General features: G+C 47.1%; 1 protein-coding gene and 1 long non-coding RNA gene across 4 annotated transcripts in view; one reads left to right on the top strand and one right to left on the bottom strand.

Moving 5' to 3' along the window:
- The window catches only part of LOC111835126 (uncharacterized), an 11,208-nt gene extending 7,892 nt beyond the window's left edge, over positions 1-3,316 (bottom strand). Inside the window, exon 1 of the long non-coding RNA XR_002836164.2 lies at positions 3,228-3,316. This is a non-coding gene — a long non-coding RNA (uncharacterized lncRNA). The remainder of the gene's footprint in view (positions 1-3,227) is intronic.
- Positions 1-13,906, top strand: part of LOC111835125 (estrogen-related receptor gamma-like) — a 14,918-nt gene extending 1,012 nt beyond the window's left edge. The window contains exons 2-8 of one of the 3 annotated variants that reach the window (XM_023795106.2): positions 3,245-3,345; positions 5,861-6,253; positions 6,676-6,792; positions 7,257-7,370; positions 7,478-7,645; positions 7,822-8,091; positions 9,241-13,906. In XM_023795106.2, the coding sequence (XP_023650874.1) occupies positions 5,866-6,253; positions 6,676-6,792; positions 7,257-7,370; positions 7,478-7,645; positions 7,822-8,091; positions 9,241-9,494 (1,311 nt within the window). In that variant the 5' untranslated portion in view covers positions 3,245-3,345; positions 5,861-5,865 and the 3' untranslated portion in view covers positions 9,495-13,906. Of the gene's footprint in view, positions 1-3,244; positions 3,346-3,697; positions 3,833-5,860; positions 6,254-6,675; positions 6,793-7,256; positions 7,371-7,477; positions 7,646-7,821; positions 8,092-9,240 lie in introns of those variants that run through there. The other 2 variants (XM_023795109.2, XM_023795107.2) reach the window with 2 other exon arrangements.

The raw sequence follows: 13,906 nt of genomic DNA, 5'->3' as shown, positions 1-13,906 counted from the left end.
GGCATGCTATGATCGTATCTCCAAAGGTAGTTACATAGTACAGGCCACTTCTGGAAGTCGGCAAACGAAGCTTAATGGTGAGCTAATCATTGACTACCCTTATTATACCTTTTATAGTGCAGTACCAGGTTACACGCTTACTTATTGATTGATTATTTTCCCCAGAGTTGTTCTTCATGTTCGTGTTTAAATGCATTTAAATTTTGTCGGCGTACCAGTCCACCAGCTCAATATTGATAGCATGACGCATGCATGAGACTAGTGATCCATCTCTCCATCCCCCTTCGTTTCCCCATCTTTTCATTTCCTATGCACTCTGTTAGTGAAGTTATTTTTTCGCTTAGACACGTGAGCCATCATTGACCCCCCCCCCCCTACCCCCCAACGCTGAACGATCAGGCGGTGGAGCTTAAATGGAAGAGGACGTAAATAAGACACATGACATAACTATTAAGCGCTATTGATCGCTATGAATGTACCAGAACTTATTCATTGCACGAAAGTAATGCATGAAAGGAAACGGTTTATTTAGCATTGCGTTCAATAAACTTGTACGGCATTAATTGGAAGGGTATTATCGGATAATTATGCGGATTTGCAGTTGAGGGAATAGTGGCTAAATGACCTGATTACAGTCGAAGTGTGAAGGAACCAAGGAAACTTCAGGCGTTTGCCACAAGCTCACCCCAATTATATACTGTAGGGCATTTTACCTCCCGGATGTCTAACGAAGATATAGAGAGACACGTTTTGTATTTTATATATCTATATATCTATCTATCTATATATATATATATATATATGTAATGTGTATATATATGTGTGTGTGTGTATGGGTATATATATAAAATATCTGCCTGAAACTCTTATCTCGTCAAGGCAAATCATACTCAGCATAACAACAGACACTTTGCTGTACACTGTATTTTCATTTTCCAGTTGCCTTTATAATCGAAGGTTGATAACTTTGACGGCTTTAAATTAGCTGCCCGGTGCCGGATCTGCCGCCCGCGGTGCCCTTGAGCGGTGGGGGGGCAGCTGTGTCCAGTTAATATCCATGCGTGTGCAGGGATGATGCCCGGAATGCAGAGCTGTCACTGGTCCTGGATACAGGACTATTACCTCAGTGACGACTCAGCTGGCTACAGGAAAATACCACTGAGAGTATCAGTATAAGGATACCTGCTTTATAAAGCTAAACCAGCATGTAGGATTTAATAGAACTGGACATCATATTATTTGATATTTTAGTTAAGATCAGTATTTGTACACATTTCATATATACACACACTCACATACAGTGTATATGTGAGTCTGTGTGCATATATAAATATATACACTCCGTACACTGAGTTTACACTTAGCAGTGTCAATCTTGTGTTTTTCTGGTGTGTCTGACTTTTCAGCGCAGTACATGCACGGTTGATTTTCTGTGGCGTGGGTCTCGAGCCCCGGCGACTACGGTTTCCAAGCAGCCGTGCAGCAGTTCCATCTCTGCGCGCTTAATGTGCTCTAAAACCTATGTAAATCGTGAGGGGGGAGAATGACGTGGGCGCAGCCGGCCCAGCGTCTGCGCAGATGGAGCACAGATATTCCCATTTGGGACGAGACTGAGTACCTGATGGTTTAGTGGCTAAAAATATGCTAAAAACAGCGCTCTGCTCCGCTGTAGGCATGCGGAGGTGGGGGGGGGGGGCACTGTCTTTAATGTTAAACCTCTAGCGTGTGGAGAACAGAGTTGCGTCATCCGTCCTCCGGATGCACAGATCTGCCCTGTCTGCATCTCACCTGAGGTCTGAGAGCGAGAGTGTGTGTCATGCATCTGCTTGTGGATACCAGACAGAGCGGCGTGACAAAGAGATCTCCATCATACGTCCCCGTCCACTTAAACACAGCCAAATCCAAGCTGTGGTTTCTATGCTGAATGTTGTCGTTTACAGGTATTGGGAAATACTTGCATTTTGACCCATTACCCTGAAAAACATGGATGTCTCCCGCCTCTCAGAATAGGGGCCAGTGTCTAATAAAAAAAACAAATAGTCGTAATTAAAAATGTAATAATAGAAATAATATTTATGCAGGTGGAAATGTGGAGGTAGGAAATTAATTTCCACTGGACAACACACGCAGTATTCGTCCGAGACTTGAATTTTTTGTTAATATTGGTTGTGTCCTGGTAGTACTGGTCTGATCTGAAATTGTCATCGAAAACATCGAGCCCTTAATGGTGAATCTGCAGCTGTCAGTTTATTGAATGAAGCCTGGTTGTTTCCGTAGATCATTCTAATGACCCTTGCGGTTAATGTACGAGGTGAAGTTACTGTATACACAAGGTTATAGTTACTGTGTTTTAGTTAATAGTTAAGTATAAGCCCCATTATAGTTTGCGCAGGATCAGGTAAATAGCAGGGATTTCATGTGAGTGGGGGGGGGGGGGGGCTGTTATAATGATACATCCGTCCTTTAGGTTTCTCGTGACTTTGACCGTTGGACGAGCCGGGAGTGGAAGGGACGGTACGGGGGGGTGGGGGGAGGGGGTGGGGCAGTGCGCACTGACACGCCGAACGGGGGCCTGTGCGGCAAGGCGGAGGGCAAACGGGACCCGATTTTGTCCCGAGTCAGCAAATCTGCGGCAAATTGTGAAATTCGAGAGGGACAGCGATTGACCGCTGGACATAAGGACTAGAAGAAACCTATGAGATAAAGCCTGTGAAGGCCTCTTATCTGAATGCGTCAGCGGAGAAATTCTCAATGAGGCGAAACCAGCAGCGTGACGGACGGAACGATATCGGCCGTTTAGTCTCACTGTACTGCTGCTGGATAGAATTCAATACATATATTATGTGGTTATGGATTATTCTATACTTGTCCCCCTACACCAATTCCCAAGATGTCTGAATAATGTGAAGGACATTCTTCCTGTGTGCATGGTACCACTGGGATTGAATGTCAAACCAAACCCTCGAGGTCTATAGATACATCAGGTGTAGCATGAGTTTAACATATTAAGATTGTTGCATGGATTATCAAAACTGGGTGGGGCTAATAACACATCTCTAAGAAGTAAGGTGTGCTTCATTAATCCTCATCAGAAAAAACGCAGAGACACTACTGGGGTATTGGTGGGAGCTTCTGAAAATGCAACCGTGTTTCAGCTGCGACCGCAAGATACAGCTGTCGCATTATTTGAGGATCTGGGTCGGTCGTGTTGAGGAATGACAGCCTACCATTGCTCTCTTCTCAGGAATCTGGATGAGCAGAGCGGCAAGTCGACAGGTCTGATATCCTTAAGCCAGCACAAAGACCGTGTACAGCTTGAATCGCCCAGGGACACCAAAAAGACAGGTATTAGGTCCCGTATCCGCCAGCTGTGGTCACTGCAAAATTAAGTGTTCAGTCTTTTCTGTCATTAAATCTTTAATAGCGCTTGATGTCATCAGGAGGAATGACCCTGACCTGCAGTCGTGCCCGACAGCATCTCACTGGCGCAGGAAAACACTGCAGTGACGCAATAAATTAGTCTTAACGCGAATTGCTCCGCTCAGGCCCCGATATCCCCGGCTCCACGTGGAGCCCCCGCCGGGGGTCCGATCGGAAACGGCCGGACAGCTCCGTTATTTCGAATCCCCCGCCGCTCGAGGTCACTTCCCTTCGGGGCCGCGGCGCCCCGGCAGCGCGCGGCCGCACTTCCCGTTCCGCGAGGCGGCCGGGCGGAGGCGGCGGCGTTTGAATGAGGACGTCGCGAGCTGGGAGCTCGCGGCGCTTCGGGTGGCCGCGGCGCCGGCTTACTGCTTCGAAGACGTATTTCTGCGGATACGTTAAGTACGCGGAGGTACGTGCGTTTACTTAGATCCAGCTTGCTATTGTGATCATTGCAGTTAGCTGCAGTGGATGTTTATATATTTTTGGACGGGTGTAAATAACTATGCCCTGCTCCATGTAGTATTTATTTTTAACGATAATACATAATAGATGCTTTCCTAATGCATTTGTTATTGCCGAGCATGTTGATTAATCGAAATCCCGCGTTAACAGTATAGCCGATAGCCTGGTAGCTTATTGATCCCGTGTTCATAGCGTTCTCTTGCCCCTTTCCTTCTTTCCTTTTGTGACCCGTACCGTAGATGCAAAGGCTGCTTTTAAAAGAGCTTTTAAGTTTTTTTTTTTCGTGCTGCGAAACGCGTGATTGAACGTCCCCAGTCTGCGCTGCGGCTCCTGGCGGCCACGTGGTTTCCGCACGTTCGTCACCGCCGGCCTCGAGTCTACCTGCTCTCTACGCCTATGCCCTTTTTTTTTTTTTTTGCTTTCCGTAATTAACTGTAGGTAATTTACCGGCACTGTAATTAGATTTCAGGCAAAGCCTTTTACTGGAAAATATAATTTTTTTAATGAATTATGAATGTGTGGCGTTACCTCTGCTGGGTTCTTGGGGTCGTTTCTTTGCAGCAAAATTGCAAATTGCTGCGATCTGGTAATCCGGGGATGATAATCTCAATGCAACCGGGCACCTTTGTTTATGTGTGCGTGTAGCACGTGCTGTCAGTCTCCTGGACTTGGATCATAAGCACACACCCAGGACCACACGCGGTAGTGATGAGCAGAGGAATCCCAACTTGTATCTTTCATCAGTGGGATGCCAGCCGGTGGCTGATGTGGCCCCAACAATATATAGCTGTTGTAGGGGTTCATGATGAACTTTCCCACACCCTTTCATAGGAGAATTGATCTTAGACCAGGCCTCAGCAAATAGCTGTTTAGCAGTGATGTCTTGGTAGGTGACCATACTGTTATACCATACAATTGCATATACGTATTTCTCCTCTGCTTGATACGCATTTTTGGTCATTTTTAGTTGGGTTTACGGTAAACCCATTTTTTTTTTTTTACGAGTAGGTGTATGTACCTGAAGTGCAGTTCACACAGATAGCCATCAGCATCGTCACCACCAGCATCCCCTTCCTGTCCGTGTGTGTGTGTGTGTGTGTGTTTATGGAAATGTAGCCCAATGGTGCATTTCATTCATGTAAAACTTGATATCTATTCATTTCTGCTTTGCTTATACTTGGAAAAAAAGTTGTCTGCTAAATATGTTTACATAGACAAGCCCGGGTTATGTAATCTGCATGATCGCAGGTAAATGATTCTAAAAGGTCTGTAGAAAGATTCAGAGTTTGGAACATTTTGCTCGCCCGCGTTGCCTACTACCTTGGCCCTGCGGTGAGTTTTTTAAAAAAAATTATTTTTATTTTTTTGTTCCTCTACTCATTGCTCACATGACATGATCCCCTCCCCCCCCCCCCCCCCCACCCCATCTCGGCCTGCTATGGGCCACTGAAAGTATTCTCACCCATTTCTGTTGTGTGTTTGACGTCACTGTCATTGCAGTCGTGACTGGAAATAGAAAAGCAGATTGTAAGAGTCCGTGACCCGGGCACAGATGCGTGAGAAGTCATTTTAGAAAACGCGAAGGGAACTTTCACCGTCGACGCTGAATGTGGCTGTGAAGGATGCCGCCCGTCTCGAAGCAACGCGTGGAAGGATCTGGACCTTTTGATGTCCGCAGCACGAAACAGCGTCCTTGTGCTATTTATGTTCAAGAAGGATTGCTAATAATCTGCGAGAAAGACCAAATTCAATAAAAACCTTTATACTCATCCGAATGCTTCTCAGTCATTTGTAGCAAATAACTGGTTGATTTTTATTGTCCATTTTCAGTTGCGTGTGGATTCCTGGAATGGAATGTTTAGGGTGGGTGAGGTGCAACTGTTCTATGCTTCCAACAACTTTGTAGATGTGTACATACACCGTCGGAGTGTAATAAAGAACCTCCCCCCCCTCCCCGCCCCGTCCTATCCTGCAGCGATCATGTCCTCCAGGGAGCGGCGTTCCGATCTCCACATTAAGGCGGAGCCTAGCAGTCCGGAGGGCGGCGGAGGAGGTGGGGGCCGGACCAGTCCGGGGGCGGCCTCGTCAGATTCTTCGCAGAGCGGCAGAGGCGGCGGCAGGAAGGGAGAGGCCGGTGGGGGGCGCTGCTCACCGGCCGTGTACACGCCCCCGCCCCTGCGCTGCCACTTTAAGGAGGAGGGTGGGGACGGGGCCGAGGAGGGCTCGGCGGGGGCCGGCCGCTGCAAGTACGCCCTGAGCACGCTCCCCAAGCGGCTGTGCCTGGTGTGCGGCGACGTGGCCTCGGGGTACCACTACGGCGTGGCCTCCTGCGAGGCCTGCAAGGCCTTCTTCAAACGGACAATCCAGGGTAGGCCTTCGTCCTCACTCGAGCGCCGCTCTCGCACATCTACGAGCTTTACGGAGAACAGAAGCTCAGATGTAGCGTCAGCATTTTCACCCGGGGCGCGAAGCCTTAAGTATTTTGTTCCTGCACGTCTACGGCTTTTTTGCTGTGTGTGCGTGGCGGGGGGGGGAATAAATGCTTGTGTCGGAACTGCCGGAAGCATTTTTTAAGATTCAAGATTTTTCAGTCGCGTTCTAGTTCCTTAGCAGCAGTCGTTTGCTGATGGGGAACTTCTCAGAACGAAAGCGGCGCGGAGCTCAGAGGGCGGGTTTGTTTGTGTTAGTCTGTACGCTCCACGCCCCTTGTATCTCGACAACGTTGAAGATACGAGCGCCGTTAAAGCCGAAGGATGACCCTCCCTCCCCCTCCCTGTTCCACCTTCCCAGGTAACATCGAGTACAGCTGCCCGGCGTCGAACGAGTGTGAGATCACCAAGAGGCGTCGCAAAGCCTGCCAAGCTTGTCGCTTCACCAAGTGCCTCAAAGTGGGCATGCTCAAAGAAGGTGGGAGCTGTGTGGGCGGGGTGGGGGCGGGGAGTGGGCGGAGCCACATGAGGGGAGTGGCCACATCCAGCCGGTGTCATTCATACCGTCTGTGTCTGCATCCTCATGACTCTGCTTCCAATTTAACTGCCCTCATGGGTGCATACAATGACAAGGCCCCGGAGCCAATTTGTTTTCATTAGCGCCGCCCTGTCTGCCCAGCAGGGCGCTGCGGCTGCAGGAGATTTAGGGGCGATGTAAGCGTGAGCGGTATTTGAAGCGCTGTCACGCATGCCACGCGTCTTCTCCTGGGACTCAATTTGTCGTAGCGTCCTGGAACCCCAGAAAACGCGCTTTTCCCTTCCAGATCTTAGGCTGAACCTGACTCCCGCTGAACCGCAACTAGCCTGATAAATGGCCGTTTAGAGGCCTCCATTCGCTGTGTGCGCATGTCACGACTAACAGCTCGCTGGCTCCCCCTGCAGGGGTGCGCCTGGACCGCGTGCGAGGTGGGAGGCAAAAGTACAAGAGGAGGCCAGAGGTAGAGAACAGCACCTATCAGAGCGCCCCCCTCCCTCTAAGGAAAGAGGGGGAGAGAGGTGGGTAACATTTCTTGCAGGGCTAATCCGTTGAGGCGCTTTTGGGCAACAGGTGTTATAACTCGCACCCTGTCGGTTGTTTGCTTTTCGGCATCTTACCTGCTCAGGTCCGTCTAACATCATCGTGTCCCACCTGCTGGCGGCCGAACCGGAGAAGCTGTTCGCCATGCCGGACCCCCTGCAGCCCGACACAGCCCTGCGCACCCTGACCACGCTGTGCGACCTTGCCGACCGCGAGCTTGTGGTCATCATCGGCTGGGCCAAGCACATCCCAGGTGAGCGAGGGCGGGGTAGCAGCAGCGCTGCGTGCTGATAGGTGGAAGGGCATGTCAATCAAACAGCGGCCTTTTTCTATTGGTTAGTTCAGGTTCCTCTTACCGATGTATCTACGTGTTTGGTTGGTGTTGATGGTTTTTTGATCTTAACTCCCACGCCGCTACCATCCTTGCAGGCTTCCTCTCCTTGTCGCTGGCGGACCAGATGTCGGTCTTGCAGTCGGTGTGGCTGGAGGTCCTGGTCCTCGGCGTGGCCTTTCGCTCGCTGGGCTGCGAGGACGAGGTCGTGTACGCCGAGGACTTCGTGCTGGACGAGGAGATGTCGCGTCTGGCCGGGCTGGCCGAGCTGAACGCCGCCATCGGACTCCTGGCCCGTCGGTACCGCATGCTGGAGCTGGACCGTGAAGAGTTTGTCATGCTGAAGGCCATCACGCTCACCAACTCGGGTAAGCCGTCACCCTCGGACCTCCTCCCCCCCCCCAGACAGGGAGCTAATTGGATGTCAGTAACAAAGTTGACAAGGGCAGTGTTTCTTCTGGCCAACACTGAGCTGCTTTTCTTGGGACAAGATCGCCCCCTACAGGGCAGGTGACAATGTCGCTTGTCCAATAGCAGTTCCATTGCTTGTTGACTAAACAAAATATATGTCATCCTCTATAGTCAGGTACCCTTAAGGTGCAGAGTCACGGCCATCTGCTTTAGCACTTATACAGTTTATTCGTCATGTCACATTCAGAGTCCCTGCTGGACGTCTTAGCAAGACGTCTCCGCAGACCGTCGCTTAGTCTGTGTCGTATTGCGGGCCGGGTGGTCTTAGCAAGACGTCCCCACAGGCCAATTTTGAACACCGTCGCTTAGTCTGTGAACATTCCATAAATTCATTAAGAGAGTATGAATTATAAATCCCCATTTCTGTCTGAGAGATTTATTATGAGATCCCCCCCCCCCCCCCTTCCCTGCTTGTGCTGGGGGGTGTTGGCACCCGGCTCGTTTGAGTCGTTTCTGCAGGCCACTCTTGAAAAGAACAGACAGACCCCCCTCCCCCGGCCGTTGGCGGTGCGTGTGGTCTGTAGATAACCGGCTCTGCTCATAGTGAGGTGTGACTGCCAGAGAAATCTGCTGCTCAGAATATCCTCATAAACAGTCACTCAAAAAAAAAAGAAAAAGAAGGAAATTGTCAAACCCTAGTGAATTGAATAGACTTTGGGGGGATTCAGTTCGTGGGTATTTGTATTGCCATCTGCCTTTCTTAATTGGATTTCGGTGCCCTAAGAAGACCCAGATTCACCAGAGGAATCACGAGTGCCATTTTGTGTACAGATTGGTTAGAGATCAATTGGTTTAATCACTTATTGATCTGTCAGATAGGGCCATTGCATAGTATATTTGGGAAGTAGATTCCTTTGGTCATTTATTTGTTCAGGATGCATTTATAGAAACTATTCTTGGCCTGGTTATCAATTTACATTGGCGGACTGCTGAAGCCACCATTGCAGTTTCCGTACCATGTTCTTCACAAGGTCCTGTTTCAATAGCGCCCCCTGCAGGGCTACCGTGCAACTGCACGCTAAACTCCCTCATCTCCTCCTCCATAGACTCGGTCTACATTGAGGACGTGGAGGCAGTGCAGAAGCTACGGGACCTGCTTCATCAGGCCCTGCTGGAGCTCGTGAGCCAGCATCGGCCGGAAGACCCCCGTCGGGCCGGGAAGCTCCTCCTGACCCTCCCCCTGCTCCGGCAGACCGCCGGTCGCGCCCTCTCCACCTTCTACAGCATCAAGACCCGCGGCAGCGTGCCCATGCATAAACTCTTCCTGGAGATGCTGGAGGCCATGATGGACTCTCCATAGGGAAGGACGAGAGGGAAGGAGGACAGGAAGTGAGCAATGGAGATGCGTGTGGGAATGGGCGGGGGGTTGGATTCAATTTTGGGCTGGATGTGTTGAGCGGGTAGTTGTAAATGTACGTAATATTCCTCCACAAGGAGCTAAGAGCATTCAATATGGGGGGGGGGTGTGAGGTGTGTCAGTTGCATTGTTGGAGGTGTGAGTTTAGGGTGGGGGAAGATATTCGGGCATTTATTTTATAAGCCATGAATTTAGACAGATTCCAGGGTTGTCCATGTGATGGAAGACGGCTTGCGTGTAGGAGAGTACGAACACGCACACAGACACACGCGTGATACGCAGCTAACGCTCGTCCCCATCGTAGGAAGCGGCACCAAGCCCTCGTTTCCACCGCGGTTACTCTCTTGACAGTTCTAACTAGTTCCAGCCGAGTTCTCTGGTTTATGAGGTCTTGTATATTAGCTTTTTTTTTTTTTTTGATGCCTAATGTTCCGTCCTTGAACCACGTAGATGCAGATTAACTGCAAAGATGTTCCACTCCTGGGGCAGAGAGGATTAGTGTCGCAGAGCCGTTTGGGAACCTTTTGATAAAGGAAAGCATTTCCTTTTAAAAAAAAAAAAAACGAAATCCAGCCCCTCTGGATTCTGGGTAGTTGGGAACCTTAGGGCAGATCGGCCGTAATGCAGACTACTGCTCATTACATTTTTTTTTTCTTTTAAAGGAAATAATTTCCCTGCCCCTGTTTATCCAGCCGGAATCGTGTGCTAAGGATGAGCGACTTGCATATTAAAGTTCTAGTGTGAATCACACACACGAGTTCATCACTGGATTCGAGATTTAGTGGTTCTAGTATTTTACGCATGTGTTGCCTCTGATTTTAAGTAGTTTTAGAGCAGTTTTTATTTTTACTACTACCTCCAGTTGGGTAGCAGTTTGCGTACTGATATTTTGCAGTGCGACCTCTCCTGTCCAGAACAGCTGTGGTTTTTATATGTAACCGTGCTGTTTATAACAAGAAAGGGATTTTAAATGTCCGCCGTAGCAATATGCTTACACTAAGGGGTACGTTTCCTAGTTGCTAACAGCCGTATTCCTTGGAATAGGGTTGCCACCTGTCGCTTATTATACGGTACCATCCAGTATTATAAGGGACGGACGAAAACTTTGCATTGGAACCATGCAACTGAACGACTCCAACAATGGAAGTTGTTAACGGGAGCTATCGGGTGACGTACCCAATATTGATCAGGCAGACTGGGGAGTTTGACACGAGCACTCTGACACTTTCAATTCGCAGGTACTCGTGTGAATACGGTACACGGTGGTACGCATAGCCGCACGGGGGAAGGTGCTGGAGTTGGCGTTCTTCAGGATTTTAAAAGCAATATGTGCAGCAACACAGAGTAATAATAAGTAATAACAGAAATAGCAATCAGAGATAGAGCGGAGACGTTGGTAGGGGAGCAACGAGAACTGAATGTAGTCTGCATATTTTGTATCTATAATTTGTGGACTGCAGGTGGCAGGTGGTCTACAGAAGAACAGAGAAGTTATGTCTAAAAGTAATGACTCTCTACTGGAAAAAAAAAGTGTTTAAACTGTCCAGTCAGACTAATCTTCAAAGTCAGTGTGGTCTACGTGTGTCTGTGTGTCTGTGGATGAGCATCTGCGGTAGCGTGCTCTCTCGAGCTATCGACCCCGTGCGTATCTCAGTCCGTGAGTCGCCCGTGTGACTTCGCAGAAGGTTACGGGACCGACTGACATCCTTTCCCTTCAAACGACCAGTCTGGGGCCGAAAAGTCAAAAAGCCGTATTGTATTTCTCTCAGTGTGGTCAGTCTCGTCCCTTCAGAGAGAACCTTGGGGTTTACTGATCAGGATCTGGGGACCGTGATTGATAGAGGTATTATTTTGCCCTGTGTGCATATTTGGGGGGGGGGGGGGGGTTTGTCTGTAATGTAATAAGGTACGACTGTTGTGTTGTGCGACTTGAATTAGAAAAAAAATCTTCTGCATTCTCATCATTGTCCTTCTGTGAAATGGAAAGACGCGGGAAAGGATCAAAAATCAACAATGAACCTGCAATCATCCGTCATCAACGTAGACATGGAGTCAGAGACTAACAGGAACCGAACCTTGGATTCGTTGTCCTTCACTGGAGACGCATAACGGACAAAACTGCTGTCTGCACCTCTGAACCCCCTCACAGACCCCTTCTGTTTCGCCGTTCGCTTTACTTCATGTGTCATACTGTCTGCAGACCCGTGCGAAGCGTGAAAAGTGGTCCCACCTCATCCCACATAGCTCTGAAAAGCAGGCCTACTGACCATGCTAAAACAGTCACGAGGTTTTTAAAAAAAATTATGGTCTTGTTATAAAATAAGCCAAACCGTCAACGGAAACTGTTTGTTGTAAGGAGTGAATACTGGCGTTTTCTCAATGCGGTGCAACTGCAGTGTGTTAATGTCAGCATATTTTTTGATGCAGTCTGTTTTTTTATTTTTAAAAAGGTTTATGTTAGCCTTTTATCATTTGTGAACCCAAAATAAATGGTTGCTTTTTTGCATTTGGCACCAGGGAACATATATCCTCTGGACAGCTGGCTGCTGGATTGGACAGTCTGGCCTCCATTGATCTATTAGCATATTTTTTTGTCACCTGTCACCTCAAAGGCAAGCCGCCACCAACTACAGCTGCTGTAAAGAATCCTGAAATCGTGCCGTGCACACGTGTGTTTGCAGGAATTGCAATCGCTTAGGTGCCCCGACATTGAAAATACTTGTGAAATATCTTCGCCTATTAAGTACAGAGTAATACAGTCGGTTAATGATTGTTGACAGTTTTATTAATTGTGTTGTTTAGAACATCCTGCTCTTTGTATGAATGCATAGGCTTTGAAATGATTGATTAAATGTTGATTTATTGTGGCTTAAGTGTCACAATGGGCTAATTAAGAGGGGGGGGGGGTGTATTGTACCAAGTCATCTGCGCAGGTAACACGTTTTGTAATTAATTTCGATTTAACAAGGTTGAAAATTTACAGTCAGTTCTGGGAAACAGTTCTGCCTTTAATGTTTACATCACGTCAGTAGTCAAGGCTGGCTTGATTGAAAATTTAACTAGAAGAAAACTGGCAAACCCCTAAATTTTGAGGTACTAAGGTAGCAACTACGAGGGGGGTCACACAAATAAATGAAGGACTTAACTATGAGTTGATGTCAAAGACCTCATATTGAGTAGGGCCACTCTGCCTTCGGAGCTTCAGTCCTTCTTGTCTGGTCCTGAATTGATACTTCAAGACAATTAAATACGTTTGTTTTTATGAATGAATGGTTAATTTATTTGGTCTGGAATATTTTAGGTACGTATATGTGTGATTAATGCTCAGGTTTGGCATGACAGATATCAATATGATGGCGTGGTTTCAGCTGAAAATTTGGTTTTTGTTCGACTAACAATTTATTACCTAACATTTTAACGTGTAAATCACAAATCTCGGGCTACGATAAATGTAACAAAATTGAAACTGCTCTGATAACATGGTTTACATGCGTACCCCATCTAGTGGTAAATGCAATTATTGCACCCTTCATCTACTGTCCGGGAAGTCTGAAACACTGCAGTGCTCTGCTTTTACCTGTATTTATTTGGCAATAATCAAATATTTATTTTTTACAGTTGTACTGTTCTACGGTACATAATTTTGGTACGTATCTGAAGGTGTGTAGTAGCTAATTAAGGTTCAGGGACATAGTATACGTAGGTTTTAATTATAAAGCAACACTAAATCAATGCAATGTCCATGTGGTTGGAATCAGGTTGATATTTTTTTATTTGTTTGATTGGTCAGACTTTTTTTCTAACTTTTTTGTATGCATGGATAAGCAGTTCATTTTCGATGGCAAAACGGGACTTATGTACATATTTAGGACTCAGTGCTAAGGACGTTTATCTGTTAGAGATTTCATGTCAACGTAAGATTAGCTGTCAGTATGTTCATATAGATTTATGTAAATGAGCAATACTAAAAATAAACGAGTGTTTATTTTACATTTTACTGTATAGTCATGCTGTAAACAATCTCAAAAGTAATAAAAAAAACATTGTCTGTAGAAGTAATAAAATACAACGTGGAGGACACACCATTATTTGTATTAAATCTGTATTTAAAAAAAGATTAAATTCTATTTTTTACTCAATTTGTTGATGTTTAATACAATTTTTGTGTGTGTGGATATGAGTGTATTTGTTCATTGTTGGCTGTGCTTAAATGTTTAGTTTGATGTTGTCTATCTTATTCATGCTGAATCATTGTAAAACAAGGTAACGCATCACAGATAAACTCGATTCATTTGCGTATTTAAAAATATTGGTGTTTTGTGTTGTTGTGTAATAAATGGAGACATCCCATCACA

The sequence above is a fragment of the Paramormyrops kingsleyae genome, chromosome 24 (genome assembly GCF_048594095.1).
Source record: "Paramormyrops kingsleyae isolate MSU_618 chromosome 24, PKINGS_0.4, whole genome shotgun sequence".
NCBI lineage: Eukaryota > Metazoa > Chordata > Actinopteri > Osteoglossiformes > Mormyridae > Paramormyrops > Paramormyrops kingsleyae.
The sequence above is the reverse complement of the archived record's forward strand: the minus strand, read 5'-3'. Positions and strand labels throughout refer to the sequence as shown.